Source organism: Trachypithecus francoisi, unplaced genomic scaffold, assembly GCF_009764315.1.
Source record: "Trachypithecus francoisi isolate TF-2019V2 unplaced genomic scaffold, Tfra_2.0 Lachesis_group5, whole genome shotgun sequence".
Taxonomy (NCBI): Eukaryota; Metazoa; Chordata; class Mammalia; order Primates; family Cercopithecidae; genus Trachypithecus; species Trachypithecus francoisi.
Window position 1 is genome coordinate 144,026,948 of NW_022681470.1, and position 15,056 is coordinate 144,042,003.

A 15,056-nucleotide genomic window follows, 5' to 3' on the forward strand; every position below is an offset into this window, starting at 1 on the left:
CCTCCGAATCGATCACGTGAGGGGGCCGCCGCTCTCGAACAATCCCGCCCTCGCGTTGCCGTGACAACTGCCTTCTAGGCACACTCTTCCTAGGTCCGGGCCCTTGGTTCCCCGCGCGGGCGCGGGTGGATCTCTCGGGTTCCGACTTCTTCTCGGGTTACCTTCATGCTTCAGCCAGGCACCTAACGACTCTTTCCCCTCACGCTGCCAGGACCGGGCCGGGCCGAACTACATTTCCCAGGAGGCTCCGCGGGCAGGTACAACTAGCGCCGTGCTGACTACATTTCCCAGACAGCCTTGCGGCGGCCCGGGCCTTAAAGCGTCCATTTCCCAGCGGCCCCTCGCTGCGGGACCGCAGCCTTTCTTTGGAGTCTCAGAGCCGTAAGAGACTACGACTCCCAGAGGACCTTGCGTCGGGCAAGAAAGACTACACCTCCCCGAGGCCTCTGCAGGGCCGCGACAGGAAGCGGCGGGCGAGTCGAGTGTCCTTGCGCGTGGATCCAAGTGACCATGGTGGCCCGTGTGTGGTCGCTGATGAGGTGCGTGGGGGAGCCGGAGGGGACCCAAGTCCCCGAAAAAGTCCCTTTTTGTGGGCACCCCTGTCTCCAGTCTGGTCCCGATCTGCTCTTCGCTTTCCGTAGGGTCACCTCCCCTTCGTCCCCCGCCTATGGGCCAGATAGGGAAACTGAGGCTCCAGCGGGGTGGGGCTTCCCGAGGTCGCCAGTCCCCTCCCTCCTGCCTCCCAGCGAGCCCTTGGCGCTCCCCTCGCGGTGTCAGCCTCCGCCTCCGAGCCTCAGTTGTCTTCTCTGTGAAGTGGGAATGCCGGTGAATCCTGCCGCTGGCGTGGATGAGAGGTGAATGCCTGCTCGGAGTGACAGCGGGCAGGAGGCGCCCAGGAACACTTGGTTTCTCCAGGGCTGGAAGGCTTCTAGAATGTCAAGGATCTTACGTCTTCACTGCCCCCGCGCACTGTGGGACCTTGAGTGACCCACTCTCCCCCTCTGGGTTTCAGTGTATCAGTTAAAGTGGCGTCCAGCCGCCCTGCCTTGCACATTGTAAATCGAGTGCTGTATACAATGGGAGTCTGGGTCGACGGTGCTACACTACAGAGTGTCACCTGTGGACGGTGCTACACTACAGAGTGTCACCTGTGGACGGTGAGCCCCCAGGAGGGTCTCACTGTCTCCGTGGGCCTTTAGCTCCTGAGGGTGGCGGTCAGTGTCCGCTGAGCTTCTGCTCCTCCCGTCCCTGCCCGCAGGTTCCTCATCAAGGGAAGTGTGGCTGGGGGCGCCGTCTACCTGGTGTACGACCAGGAGCTGCTGGGGCCCAGCGACAAGAGCCAGGCAGCCCTACAGAAGGCTGGAGAGGTGGTCCCGCCCGCCATGTACCGGTTCAGCCAGTACGTGTGTCAGCAGACGGGCCTGCAGATACCCCAGGTACTCTGGGCTGGGAGCGAGGCCAGGGCTTGGCGGGTGGTGAGCTCCTGGGGGGTCCCTCCAGCCCTGCCTGATGTTGTTCTCCATATTTATGCTGGCCTGATTCTCAGGCTGTCCTCCTCCCTCCGCTTCTGGGGATGGGCTGCTGAGCCTTTTCACCACTTCTTTCTGCTCATCTCTTTTCCCAGCTCCCAGCCCCTCCAAAGATTGACTTTCCCATCCGTGACTCCTGGAATGCAGGTAAGGCACCCAGTTTCTTTACTTGGGAGGTTGCTGCAGACACCTCAGTCTAGCGCCTCTCCCCACTTCCTGGCCATTCCTTTCTGTCCATCCCCCTTCCTGCCCAACATGTGTCTCTTAGGGATCTAAAAGGGAAAGGAGACCGAGCACGGTGGCTCACGCCTGTAATCCCAGCACTTTGGGAGGCCGAGGTGGGTGGATCATCTGAAGTCAGGAGTTCGAGACCATCCTGGCCAACATGGTGAAACCCTGTCTCTACTAAAAATACAAAAATTAGCTGGGTGTGTTGGTGCATGCCTGTAGTCCCAACTACTCGGGAGGCTGAGGCAGGAGAATCGCTTGAACCCAGGAGGTGGAGATTGCAGTGAGCAGAGGTGGTGCCACTGCACTCCAGCCTCGGTGACAGAGCGAGACTCTGTCTCAAAAATAAATAAATAAATACAAAGGAAAAGAGTGGAGATTCTAGGGAAGGGGATTGGGGGGAGCCTTTGAGGGCTGGGTTGTGCAACGCCTGGTAGAATGAGAGGCAGGAGGCCTGGGCCCGCCCACATCGGAGCTTGTTCTATGAGCTTCGACAAGGCAAAGCCCTGTCCCACCGCTGCCTCAGTTTCTACTGGAAGTTGTTCTAAAAAATTTTTGCTTACTGGGTGTGTTGGCTCATGGCTACCAGCACTTTTGGAATCCAAGGCAGAAGGATTGCTTGAAGCCAGGAGTTTGAGAACAGCCTGGGCAATATAATGAGACCCTCTCTCTACAAAAAAAAAAAAAAAAAATCTTTTTTAATTAGCTGGGCATGGTGGCGTGTGCCTGTAATCTCAGTTACTCGGGAATTTTAGGTAGGAGGATGACTTGAGCCCTGGAGTTCAAGGCTGCAGTGAGCTATGATCACACCACCATACTCCAGCGAGGGCAATGGAGGGAAACCCTGTCTCTAAAAAACAAAACAAAGCCGGATGTGGTGACTCATGCCTGTAATGCTAGCACTTTGGGAGGCTGAGGTGGGCAGATCACAAGGTCAGAAGTTCAAGACCAGCCTGGCCAACATAGTGAAACCCTATCTCTACTAAAAATACAAAAATTAGGCTGGGTGCGGTGGCTCACGCCTGTAATCCCAGCACTTTGGGAGGCCGAGGCGGGCGGATCATCTGAAGTCAGGAGTTCAAGACCAGCCTGGGCAACATGGTGAAACCCCATCTCTACTAAAAATACAAAAATTAGCTGGGCTTGGTGGTGCGCGCCTGTAATCCCGGCTGCTACTTGGGAGGCTGAGGCAGGAGAATTGCTTGAACCCAGGAGGCGGAGGTTGCAGTGAGCTGAGGTTGCACTACTGCACTCCAGCCTGGGTGACAGAGTGAGACTCCATCTCCAAAAAAAAAAATTAGCCCGGTATGGTGGTGCGCTTGTAGTCCCAGCTACTTGGGAGGCTGAGGCAGGGGAATCACTTGAACCCGGGAGGCGAAGGTTGCAGTGAGCCAAGATCGCACTACTGCACTCCAGCCTGGGAGACAGAGTGAGACTCCGTCCCCCGTCCCCCTGCCCACCACCCAAAAAAAAAACTCTTAGCGTTTCCCAGGGGTTGGAGGCTGGGTGAGGCTGGGAGGGGAGCATCACCAGTGGCCATCCCTTTCCCACAGGCATTATGACGGTGATGTCAGCTCTGTCGGTGGCCCCCTCCAAGGCCCGTGAGTACTCCAAGGAGGGCTGGGAGTATGTGAAGGCACGCACCAAGTAGCGAGTCAGCAGGGGCCGCCTGCCCCGGCCAGAATGGGCAGGGCTACCACTGACCTGAAGACTCCAGACTGGGACCCCACTCCGAGGGCAGCTCCCGGCCTTGCCGGCCCAATAAAGGACTTCGGAAGTGTTCCTTGACCAGTGTGCTGGCCCCAAGGGGCACAGGGTCGGCCTGGTGGTGCCCAGAGCACCAAAGCCTGGGCTTCTGGCTCCTGATGGCTTCTCAGGGCTCGATCTTGACCACAGGCCATAGCTCTTCTCTTTGCCGTCTGCTCTGGTGCGGGGAGTCAGAGGTCAGAGCAGTTGCTCCCGGTGCTCCACAGGCCGTGCTCTGGGGCCGGGAAAGTGCTTTGGCCAAGCCTGGGTTTTGCGGGGTCTTGGTTTTGGAGGGCTGAGACCAGGGTAGGACAGTGGAAGAGCCAGAGTGGACAGAAGTGGGGTCTGCTTCCCTGTAGGACACAGGGCAGGAGCCCCCGGGGCCACTGGTTCCTGCCCTCCTCAGCTCCTGTCCCGGCCCTTCGTTGGCTGGACTTCACCCTCATTCCACCCTCTCCTCGACAACCCTATAGGGATTCCTGGCCGTTGAAGGAAATCCAGGTGTTTGTTGCCATTCAAGGGTCTCCCAGACATCCCCTCTCCCCTGGGACACCTTCCCTGACACCCCTGCCACACGCTGGCTGAGCTACCTGGCAGCCTGCACAGGTCCCCCTGCATCAGGCACGAGCCCTGGGAGGCCAGGCCTGTCGAGGGGCTCCCTGAGAGGCTCCCAGCATCCAGCCACAGAGGGCGGTCCACAGAGTTGGTGATGGCAAGAGGCCTGGTGGCTCCAGGCAGATGGGGGTGTGGCGGTGGGGGGCTTGGGTGGGGCTGGAGGCCTCCGTAGGATGCTGCCCTGAGAGCAGGGAGCAGATGGGTGATGCTCACTGAGGTGGAACAGGGTCCCCGTTCCCATGAGTTCAGGGGTTTATGTTGCTTGGTGTAGGGGACTGAGTTCAGGAGGGGACAGCTGTTACAGAGGAGAGGAGCAGAGACTAGAGGCCAGGGCATCTCCCCCGCTGTCCCATTCAAAGAGGAGAAGCCCCTGGCCTGAGCAGGGTGTAGGAGGGGTGTGGCTGGGATCAGCGGCCTAATCTGGTAGAAGGGGAGCCCACGGGGCCTACCCACCCCCTTCCCCCAAGGAGCGTGGTCCCGGGGCAGGTCCCCCACATCCGCTGTGCCCCTGTCCTTACTGGGCCTTAGCAGTGGTCAGGGCAGGTCTAGGGTGAGGGAGGGATGAGCAGGGCAGGGGAGCATCCCTGACCCTCGGTGCTGCAGGAGAAAGCCGGTGCTCACTGTCCTGGCCAGCAGCACCCACGCACCCACCACCTCCTGCCACCGTCCACCAGGCCCTTCCTGAAGCCCCAGGAAGGAGCAGGCTTCAGGCCCATTTTACAGATGAAGAAACTTGCACCGACAGTTCTGTCTGCCCAGCCTGTCTGGAGCCCAGGCTGTTCACAAACCCTCACTAGGCATGCAGGATTTCCAGTCGCCTCGCACCCAGGCACACAGCCCCAGCCTGTGGGGACTGGAGGGGTTTGCACTCAGTGCTGTGATGCCATGGCTGGGCCAGGGGGCGTCTGCAGCCTCAAACCTGTTACCATCACTGTTAAAGGGAAAGGACTGGACAAGGCCAGTGAGCAGCTGCCTTCTGGGCCGCTCCCCTCCATCCAGGCGGCTGGATCCTGCAGCTCCGAAAATGTGACTTAGTTCTTCCCTGGGGTCACTCATGGGGGCTTTATCCCATGAGTCCGCCCTCGCCCATCCACTGGCACCTGTGTGCAAGAACGTGCCGGGGGTCAGGGGAGTTGGGGGGCCATGGAAGCGGAGCTCCAGAGAGCAGAGGTCCGGCGGTGACTTTGGGAAGGTGGGAAGGGGCTGGGAAAACACCCGACCACACCCACAATCAAGACCAGAGAGCAAGGCAAGGCTGGGGTGTGGCACGTTGCCATTGACAGCTGGGGTCACTTGATAGCTGGAAGCAGGATGGGCTAGGAACGGAGTCCAGGGAAAGCTAGCCTGTCGCGATGTGGGATGGGCAGAGCTAGAGAGCGGGGGAGTCCATAGGTGGAGGCCAGCTGGGGCTGGGGCGTGGGGGACACCGAATGGCTGTCATCAGTGGCTGCCCTTCCTTTCACCTGTCACCACAGCTGCCCATGGTCCCGCTCCAGCCTTGAGTGCACCTTGCCCGGCCCTGGCCTGGAGTGAGTGCTAACTGGGCATCCCAAGGGCTGGTGGGTGCAGCAGAAGTGGAGGTGATTAGCTGGGTGCGGTGGCACGTGCCTGTAGCCCTGGCTGAGGCAAGGAGGATCGCTGGGACACTGAGGCTGCGGTGAGCCATGAGTCTACCACCACACTCCAGCCTGAGTGAAATAGTGAGACCCTGTCTCTTAAAAAAAAAAAAAAAAAAAAAAAAAGCCAAGGTAACCAGGAGCAACGTGAGCCCTGAGGGTCCCCAACCCTGGCTGGGGGGATGCTGGGCTCAGGGTCTCCGTGGCACCAGCCCAGACCACGTTTAGCCCACCCTTGGCCCCATCCATCCGGTGCCATATGGGCCAGCGGCAACCTAGGTTCTTCCCGTGTGGGCTGAGGGCTGAGCAGCCAGTTTTAATTAAATCTGGAAGGACAAGGTGACCACCGAAGCAGCTGACAGCCACGCGTCTTGCCATCTCACCTGGTCCTGGAAATGAGTTTGCTGTCAGTAGAGAGGGAGGATGTTTCTTCTCAGTCACTTTGCAAGCCGGGGACCTCCAGCCGGCAACGCCTAGCCTGGGCCTCGCTTGGCCATGCTGGCATGCCCCAGTCGCCTGTGTTACAGCTTGTACCTGCATTCCGTGGTTCCCAAGCTATTGTACTGCGCCCAAGAAGAACGAGGATACGCTGGACACTGAAGGCTGAGGAGGGAGGAGAGGAATTTTATTGAGCCACTGAACAGCTTTCAGCGGAGAGAGGATGCGGGGGCTGGTTTTCTCCTCCTCGGGTAGCTGGGTCCAGGACATTTTATAGGCTCAGAATTGCGGGGGCAGGGGGAGACCATAGGTAGTATTGGAAAGGGCAACATTCGATTGCTTAAAAGGCATTGTTCAGAAAGAATCAACCAGGAAGGGGGGCAAACAGGAACGGAAGTTCTCACTCTGGGTGGTGGGTTTCCTCCAGGACCAGCAGTCTGGTCTTGCAGCTTTCGGGCTGTTTTTGGCTTGAAGGTGGGGTTTCCCTGGGACCTGCCCCTTTCTGCCTAGACACTTGGCTGCCTCCTGTCACTTTCAGTAGTGATCCCAGTGAACTTGGACTTGGGAGCTGCTCTATGCCTTGGTAGAATTCGGTTTTTGGAGCTGGAGAGAGAGGGAATGCAGTCCTGCGATGACACCCTTCACCCCGCAATCCTCAGAGCAGCTCAGTAGCCTCATTTTACAGGTCAGCAAATGGAAGCTCAGAAAACTGCAGGAACTTATCTAGAGGCAGGCGATGGCAGAGGCAGCAGTGGAAGCCCCATGCTCTGACCCCTCTGCTGGCCTGTGGCAGCACTGAGGCCACAGGAGGGCTGGCGTCCTTCATCCCCAGGGGTGGTCTCTGGAAGAAGGAAGACGCAAGCCAAGAGGAGGGCTGGTTTCCTTGAGGCTGAGGCTGGGAGAGAACTTCCAGGCCTCAACCCTCACACCACGTCTGCATTCCAGGGGCACCAGGTCCCTACACACCCTGCCTCATCTCACCTTGCAGGAGAGTAAGACCCCTCTGCCCCTCATCCTGGCAGACTCCTCTCCTACACACAGGGTCACCATGCCCCTGTCCTGAGGCAGAGTTCAGCACCTTTTCTTCTCCTTGGGCACCGCAGTTTGCTTTTGTGTGACTTAGCTCAACAGGATGCAAGCTCCCTGAGGGAAGGGACCATGTGTTAATAGTAGGCGTGGCCCCAAACCCCAGTGTAGAGCCTGGGGTATAGAGGATGATTAGTAAGCATGGGCTGGGCAGGTGGCCCACGCCTGCAATCCCAGCAGTTTGGGAGGCCGAGATGGGTGGATCACCTGAGGTCAGGAGTTCAAGAGCAGCCTGCCCAACATGGCAGAACCCCATCTCTACTATAAAAAAAAATACAAAAAGTTAGCTGGGCATGGTGGCGGGTGCCTGTAGTCCCAGCTACTCGGGAGGCTGAGGCAGGAGAATGGTGTGAACCTGGGAGGCGGGGGTTACAGTGAGCCAAGATCAGGCCAGTGCATTCCAGCCTGGGCAACAGAATGAGACTCCGTCTCAAAAATAAATAAATAAATTAAACAGAAGATGATTAGTAAGTATGGATGAATTAATGGATGAGTACAGTCAATGGCTTGATGGATTAATGAGTGGATGGGATGAGTGGTTAGATGGGTAGATGCATGCATGGGTAAATGGGTAGATGGATGATGGGGTAGATGGGTGGGTGGATGATGAATGGATGGGTTGGATTTGGTGGATGGGTGGATGAATGGATGGGTGGATGGATGAATGGATGGGTGGATGGATGACTGGGTGGGTGGATGAATGGATGGATAGATAGGTGGATGAATGGGGTAGATGGATGGGGTGTGTGAGTGGATGGATGATGAATGGATGGGTGTGTGGATGGATGGATGGATGGATGGATGGATAGGTAGGTAGATGGATGCATGGGTTAGATGGAGGATGGATGGGTGGGTGGATAGATGGATGGGTGAATGGGTTGGTGGACGGATGTATGAGGACTCGTTAGTCTACTCCACTTACCCACAAAGCACTGGTCCATCTTGGTTCAGAGGGTCTTGCCAGTGAAGGCCTGCTGTTGGAGCCTGGCATTGTTGGGCTGGCTGCCACTAGAGGCATGGCCAACTCTGAAGACATTTCCCGGCTGAGGTGCAGGCCGAAGTGGACACTCATGTGCGTCGCCATGCTGAAACCAAGGGCAGGGTCTGTCCCTCTGGGACCTGGGCTTCGGCTGCTTCCTGGAGACATGCGTAAGGATGGGGACCCTGATTTGGAGAAAAAGGCTCCTCTTACTCTATAGAACAACCTCAGGAGACCACCAAGTAGCCCATGGCCAGAGACTTCACTCCCAGAGTGTCAAAAATACATGGCGCTGTCCCCTGTGGTCATTCCCCTCTTCCCCCAAAGCCTTCTGGCAGTTTCTCCCACAAGCTTGCTCCTGTTGGCCTCAGAGCCTTCACCGTGTGCTCCCCCATCCAGGAAATGCCTTCATTCCTTCTGTGGCCAGGGCAACCTGTACCATCAAGCTGCACTTCCTTTTTCTGAGATGGAGTCTCGCTCTTCTCCCCCAGGCTGGAGTGCAGTGGCGTGATCTTGGCTCACTGCAACCTCCACCTCCTGGGTTCAAGCGATTCTCCTGCCTCAGCCTCCTGAGTATCTGGGATGACAGGCGCACGTCACCACTCCTGGCTAATTTTTGTATTTTTAGTAGAGATGGGGTTTTACCATGTTGGCCAGGCTGGTCTCAACCTCCTGACCTCAAGTGATCGGCCTGCCTCAGCCTCCCAAAGTGCTGGGATTGCAGGCACGAGCCACTGCACCTGGCCTTTTTTATTTTTTCAAGATGGATTTTTGCTCTGTTGCCCAGGCTGGAGTGCAGTGGCACAATCTTGGCTCACTGCAACCTCTTACCTCCTGGGTTCAAGCGATTCTCCTGCCTCAGCCTCCTGAATAGCTGGGATTACAGGTGCACACCACCACACCTGGCTAATTTTTTCTATTTTTAGTAGAAGTGGGGTTTCACCATGTTGGCCAGGGTGGTCTTGAACTCCTGACCTTGTGATCCGCCTGCCTCAGCCTCCCAAAGTGCTGGGATTACAGGTGTGAGCCACCGTGCCTTTCCTAAGCTACACTTCATAAGCTCACCACGTGCATGTGTGCCCACCTTGAGGGCAGGCACTGATTGGGTCTGTTGTGTGAACACATCTGGTCAGTGCCGGGGACCCTGCTTGAGAGGGGGGCTCTGGAAATGGGAGTTGAATGAATGGGTGGTTCGAAGCCTGGATCTTTTCCATTGCCAGCTGGTTGTCCTCACTCGTCAGTTCACCCTGCTAGGCCTCAGTATTTCTGTATGCAAAATGGGGTTGTACAGCCTCCCAGGGTTACATTGAGGGTGGTGGGGAAGGGCAGGTACAGCTCAGTGCCTGGCTGACAGCAGGGCCGAATCCCTGTCCTTCCCTGTGTAGCAGAAGGACGACAAAGGGTGCTGCCTGGGCGTAAGAAGTAGAACATCCCATGCAGATGACTCAAGACTGTGGCCAGGGAGAAGCACTCTGAGGCACCTCTCCTGCCTAGGAGACTGGGCTGCCTGCGTTACCTCATGCCTGGAATCCCAGCACTTTGGGAGGTCAAGGCGAGTGGATCGCTTGAGCCCAGGAATTCAAGACCAGCCTGGGCGTGATGAAACCCCATCTCTACAAAATATACAAAAATTAGGCCGGGCGCGGTGGCTCAAGCCTGTAATCCCAGCACTTTGGGAGGCCGAGACAGGCGGATCACAAGATCAGGAGATCGAGACCATCCTGGCTAATATGGTGAAACCCCGTCTCTACTAAAAATACAAAAAAAAAAAAAAAAAAAAGCCGGGTGACGAGGCGGGCGCCTGTAGTCCCAGCTACTCGGGAGGCTGAGACAGGAGAATGGCGTAAACCCGGGAGGCGGAGCTTGCAGTGAGCTGAGATCCGGCTACTGCACTCCAGCCTGGGCGACAGAGCAAGACTCTGTCAAAAAAAAAGAAAAAAAAAAGATACAAAAATTAGCCAGATATGGTGTCACCCATCTGTAGTCCCAGCTACTGGGCAGGCTGAGGTGGGAGGATCGCTTGAGCCCAGGAAATGGAGACTGCAGTGAGCTATGATTGCACCACTGCACTCCAACCGGGGCGACAGGAGACTGTCACACACACAGAAAGCTTGTAGCAATTTGTTACCTTGGCCCTAGAGAACTGGCATAACGGCCATGGATTCTGACTTTGTAGATCCATGTAGGTTACACAGTTGGGGTTTACAATTATTGCTGTGGGCATTTGGTTCTTACAGGTAGTGTCCAATCTGTGCCCTCAGTTTTCTCTTCTGTTAACTGGGGCTAATAATGACACCTGGGAGGAAGGTATGAGGCCACGTAAAGCAGAGTTAAAAGGGAGTCTGGGCCAGGTGCAGTGGCTCATGCCTGTAATCCCATCACTTTGGGAGGCCGAGGCAGGCAGATCACAAGGTCAGGAGATCGAGACCATCCTGGCCAACACAGTGAAACCCTGTCTCTACTAAAAATACAAAAAAATTTAGCCGGGCGTGGTGGCGGGCACCTGTAGTCCCAGCTACTCAGGAAGCTGAGGCAGAATGACGTGAACCTGGGAGGCAGAGCTGGCAGTGAGCCGAGATTGCGCCACTGAACTCCAGTCTGGGCGACAGAGCAAGACTCTGTCTCAAAAAAAAAAAAAAAAGTCTGCAGGGACATGCCCCAGGTGTTCACAGACCCCATCTCTCTCTCAGCTAGTGGAATCTGTCATTTCTTTCTTTCTTTCTTTCTTTCTTTTTTTTTGAGACTAAGTCTTGCTCTGTTGCCCAGGCTGGAGTGTGGTGGTGCAATCTTGGCTCACTACAACCTCCACCTCCTGGGTTCAAGTGATTATTCTGCCTCAGCCTTCTGAGTAGCTGGGACTAGAGGCGTGCACCACCACACCCAGCTAATTTTTGTGTTTTTAGTAGAGTCAGTGTTTAGCCATGTTGGCCAGGCTGGTCTCAAAATCCTGACCTCAGATGATCCACCCACCTCGGCCTTCCAAAGTGCTGGGATTACAGGCGGGAGTCACCACACACGGCCTGTCATTTATTTCAAAAATACCCCCTAAAACCCATCAAAGAAATGGGGTCTTGCTCTACTGTCCAGGCTGGACTTGAACTCTTGGCCTTAAACAATCATCCTGCCTTGACCTTCCAAGTAGCTGGGATTGATTACTGGCAGGCACAACTGCATATGGCTCAAAAAAAATGGAACCGAGTGCGGTGGCTCACACCTGTAATCCCAGCGCCTTGGGAGGCCGAGGTGGGCAGATCACTTGAGGTCAGGAGTTTACGACCAGCCTGCTCAGTGTGGTGAAAACCCATCTCTACTAAAAACGCAAAAATTAGCCGGGCATGGTGACAGGTGCCTGTAGTCCCAGCTACTCAGGAGGCTGAGGTAGGAGAATTGCTTGAACCCAGGAGACAGAGGTTGCAGTGAGCCAAGATTGCACCACTGCACTCTAGCCTGGGAGACAGAGGGAGACTCCGTCTCAAAAAACAAAAACAAAACAAAACAAAAAAAGTACAAACAATGTGAACTGCTTGTGTGTTAAAAAAAAAAAAGGTGGCCGGGCGCAGTGGCTCAAGCCTGTAATCCCAGCACTTTGGGAGGCCGAGACGGGCGGATCACGAGGTCAGGAGATCGAGACCATCCTGGCTAACACGGTGAAACCCCGTCTCTACTAAAAAATACAAAAAAAAAAAACAACTAGCCGGGCGAGGTGGCAGGCGCCTGTAGTCCCAGCTACTCGGGAGGCTGAGGCAGGAGACTGGCGTAAACCCGGGAGGCGGAGCTTGCAGTGAGCTGAGATCCGGCCACTGCACTCCAGCCTGGGCGACAGAGCGAGACTCCGTCTCAAAAAAAAAAAAAAAAAAAAGTATGAGGGGAAGGCTGAGAACATGGCTGCTGGGGGTTACCACTGGGTTCCTTCCTGGATGTCACATCCCTTCTGAAAGGAAACATTCATCTTCGCCAGGGACAGGTCGCAAGAAAGGCAAGCACAGGACCGAGTTCCGGCCGTGGAGCCTCAGGGGTGAGTTTGCCAAGAGGCCTGTGAGTGCGAGTCCCTCTTCCTGCCCTTCCTTGTCCTGCTGGATAGGCCCCGATGTACCCACACTGTGGGTGGATAGGATTCTTGGAGCTCTTTCAGCCATCCGTCATCCATGAGAGCCCCAAAATCCTCAGAGACAGAGCCCTGAGGTGGGCTGCAGTGAACCCCGGGAACTCACTACAGACTTCCCGTTAAGGCAGGGAAGGGCCCCCCTTTATCATCTAAGCCACTACTGGTATTGGTGGGGTCACCTGTCCTTTACAGCCGAAGGGACCCTAGAGTGTCACCAGGGCTCCACCGTCTTCCTGTCTGCTGGACGCTGCTTCCTCCTCACTTTCCACTAGTGAGGCTTACAAAATGTGGGAGGCACCTGCTTCACAGTGTGAGGTATGTCCCAAGTCTGGTCTGGCTTCCTGGATTAGGACAGGTGCTGGATCCCAGGTTCCGTGGCTCCAGCCTGCTATTGGTACGTGGAGGGTTGGCGTTGAGCTTGTCCCTTCTGGCCGACGCAGAGGCCAGCCCTGGGCTGGTCAGAGCCCCAACCTGGCACAAGGGGGCTGCATCCACGCACAAGCACACCGCAGGCCTGAGATGCTGCTGAGGACCTTCAGCCTTCACTGCTTCCACCCCCGACTCTGCCTGCCGTGAAAATAGTTTGTCCTCTGAATAAAAAGGTAATGCAGAAGCATCCACATGATGGTAGTGACTGGGCTCTGGCAAGTCAGCGTGCAAAGTGGCAGCTGGAAATCTTCGCAGGCTTGGTTTGAGCGTGATCCGTGGGGGAAGCATCTGCCAGTGTCCATCAGCAGGGTGTGAGACCCCCCACACCCTGACAGGGATGTCACCCAGCACCCAAGAGCAGAGCAGCCCTGTCTGTGCTAACATTAAAGGAGGGGACAGCTTGCTGACCTGAGAAGCCAGGCAAAACCTGCACCGCACAGGCCCATTATGCGAAAACCAATCGTCTCACTGGAAAGCCTCTTCCACACCCGGATGCCTTCCTGGAGGTTTTCTATCACATGCGTTTCATACATATTTAGAAATAAACAGAGTTGGCCAGGCACGGTGGCTCATGCCTGTAATCCCACCACTTTGAGAGGTCGAGGTGGGCAGGTCACGAGGGTCAGGAGTTCAAGACTAGCCTGACCAATATGACAAAACCCCCACTCTACTAAAAATACAAAAATCAGCCAGGCGTGGTGGCAGGTGCCTGTAGTCCCAGCTACTCAGGAGGCCGAGGCAGGAGAATCACTTGAGCCCGGGAGGCGGGGTTTGCAGTGAGCCGAGATTGTGCCACTGCACTCCAGGCCTGGGTGGCAGAGCGAGACTCCATCTCAAACAAAAAAAAAAAAAAAAGGCCGGGCGCGGTGGCTCAAGCCTGTAATCCCAGCACTTTGGGAGGCCGAGACGGGCGGATCACGAGGTCAGGAGATCGAGACCATCCTGGCTAACACGGTGAAACCCCGTCTCTACTAAAATATACAAAAAATTAGCCGGCGAGATGGCGGGCGCCTGTAGTCCCAGCTACTCGGGAGGCTGAGGCGAGAGAATGGCGTAAACCCGGGAGGCGGAGCTTGCAGTGAGCTGAGATCCGCCACTGCACTCCAGCCTGGGCGACAGAGCGAGACTCCGTCTCAAAAAAAAAAAAAAAAAAAAAAAAAAGAAAAAAGAAAAAAAATAATAAAAGGAACAGTATATATCAATACAACTAAAAGACACTCTAAGTATAATTTCGTTTCATTTAAAGAGGCGGAAATAAAGAAATGACACTTTAAATAAAGGGTATGTGAACGGAAACACATTTATTACAAAAAAAAAAACCCAAAACGAAAAACAAAATTCACATTGTATTGAGCTACAATATGGCAGCAGATTAAAAAAAAAATATTTTTACACAGTTTAAGATAACTCCTAACAGAACATAGCCTTGTTGCCACGTGACAGGACACAGGATTCCAAGTACTCAGTAGCGGCGAGTGAAGCGGGCGTCGCTGGGCCTGCTCCCCCGGCTCTGGCCTCCGAACCCACCTTGCATGCCACCATGTGGGATGGGGTGGCCCCGGGAGGCCCCGCCTGGGGCAAAGCTGCCGCGCCTAGGAACAAATTCACATTGGTGTGACTGTGAAATCCTCCTGCTCCCCTGGCCCATCCCAGGCTGCACAGCTTCCCTGGATGTTGCCTGCAAGCAAGGCCCCTTCCTGATGCCTTCCCCTCCTGAGTGGCGGCAGGCTCCCCAGTACCCCATGCCTGGCCTCACATCACACTTGGGGGAGGGGGCGTTAGCTGGAAGGACTGGTTGTTAAGCGTCCTCCAAGGTAGGCCAATATGCAAAGCAGGGGAAAGGGGAGCCGCCCCTGGCATGCCTTACCCTGACATCCCTCCTCGGTTCATCATGTGGCCAGGCCCCGAGTGACCGGACATGCTTCTCTCACCACCTGGAAGACAGAAGTGCTTTCACACAGGGAACCTGCGCACATGGCGTGGAACCCTGAGCACATTTAGCCCACTGCACTCCCTTTGGTGATGCCCCCAGGTACCCGCAACTAGCAGGTCCCAGGAGGACACCTCAGCACGGTGACCACAGACATCCAGTGTCCTCCCAGCAGAGGACTCGGGAACGCCCACTGTCCAACTCCTGGGCCAGACCACCAGAGAGTAGGTGGTGTCTGAAGTGCTTTTCACTCCTCATTCCAGCACTGAGGGCAGAGCACCTCCTGTGCTCCCCTGAGGAGTGAGAGAAGGCGTGGCCTCCATCTTTCCATCACTTCCCAGCACACCCTGGTCCC

At 55.9% G+C, this 15,056-nt stretch overlaps 2 protein-coding genes across 6 annotated transcripts in view; one reads left to right on the forward strand and one right to left on the reverse strand.

Annotated features, from left to right (window-relative positions):
- The first annotated feature begins 95 nt into the window (after positions 1-95).
- MICOS13 (mitochondrial contact site and cristae organizing system subunit 13) lies at positions 96-3,539 on the forward strand. The gene is made up of 4 exons (XM_033199531.1): positions 96-539; positions 1,259-1,436; positions 1,625-1,676; positions 3,311-3,539. Exons 1-4 carry the CDS (start codon positions 511-513, stop codon positions 3,406-3,408), a joined length of 357 nt encoding a protein of 118 aa, XP_033055422.1. The 5' UTR covers positions 96-510; the 3' UTR covers positions 3,409-3,539.
- Positions 3,540-14,046: 10,507 nt separating this feature from the next.
- SAFB (scaffold attachment factor B) overlaps positions 14,047-15,056 on the reverse strand; it is a 46,360-nt gene continuing 45,350 nt past the window's right edge. For all 5 annotated transcript variants that reach the window (XM_033199537.1, XM_033199535.1, XM_033199536.1 and 2 more), the window contains 2 exons: positions 14,639-14,705; positions 14,047-14,363 (listed from right to left, as the gene is read on the reverse strand). In XM_033199537.1, coding sequence (XP_033055428.1) covers positions 14,234-14,363; positions 14,639-14,705 — 197 coding nt within the window. In that variant the 3' untranslated portion in view covers positions 14,047-14,233. The remainder of the gene's footprint in view (positions 14,364-14,638; positions 14,706-15,056) is intronic.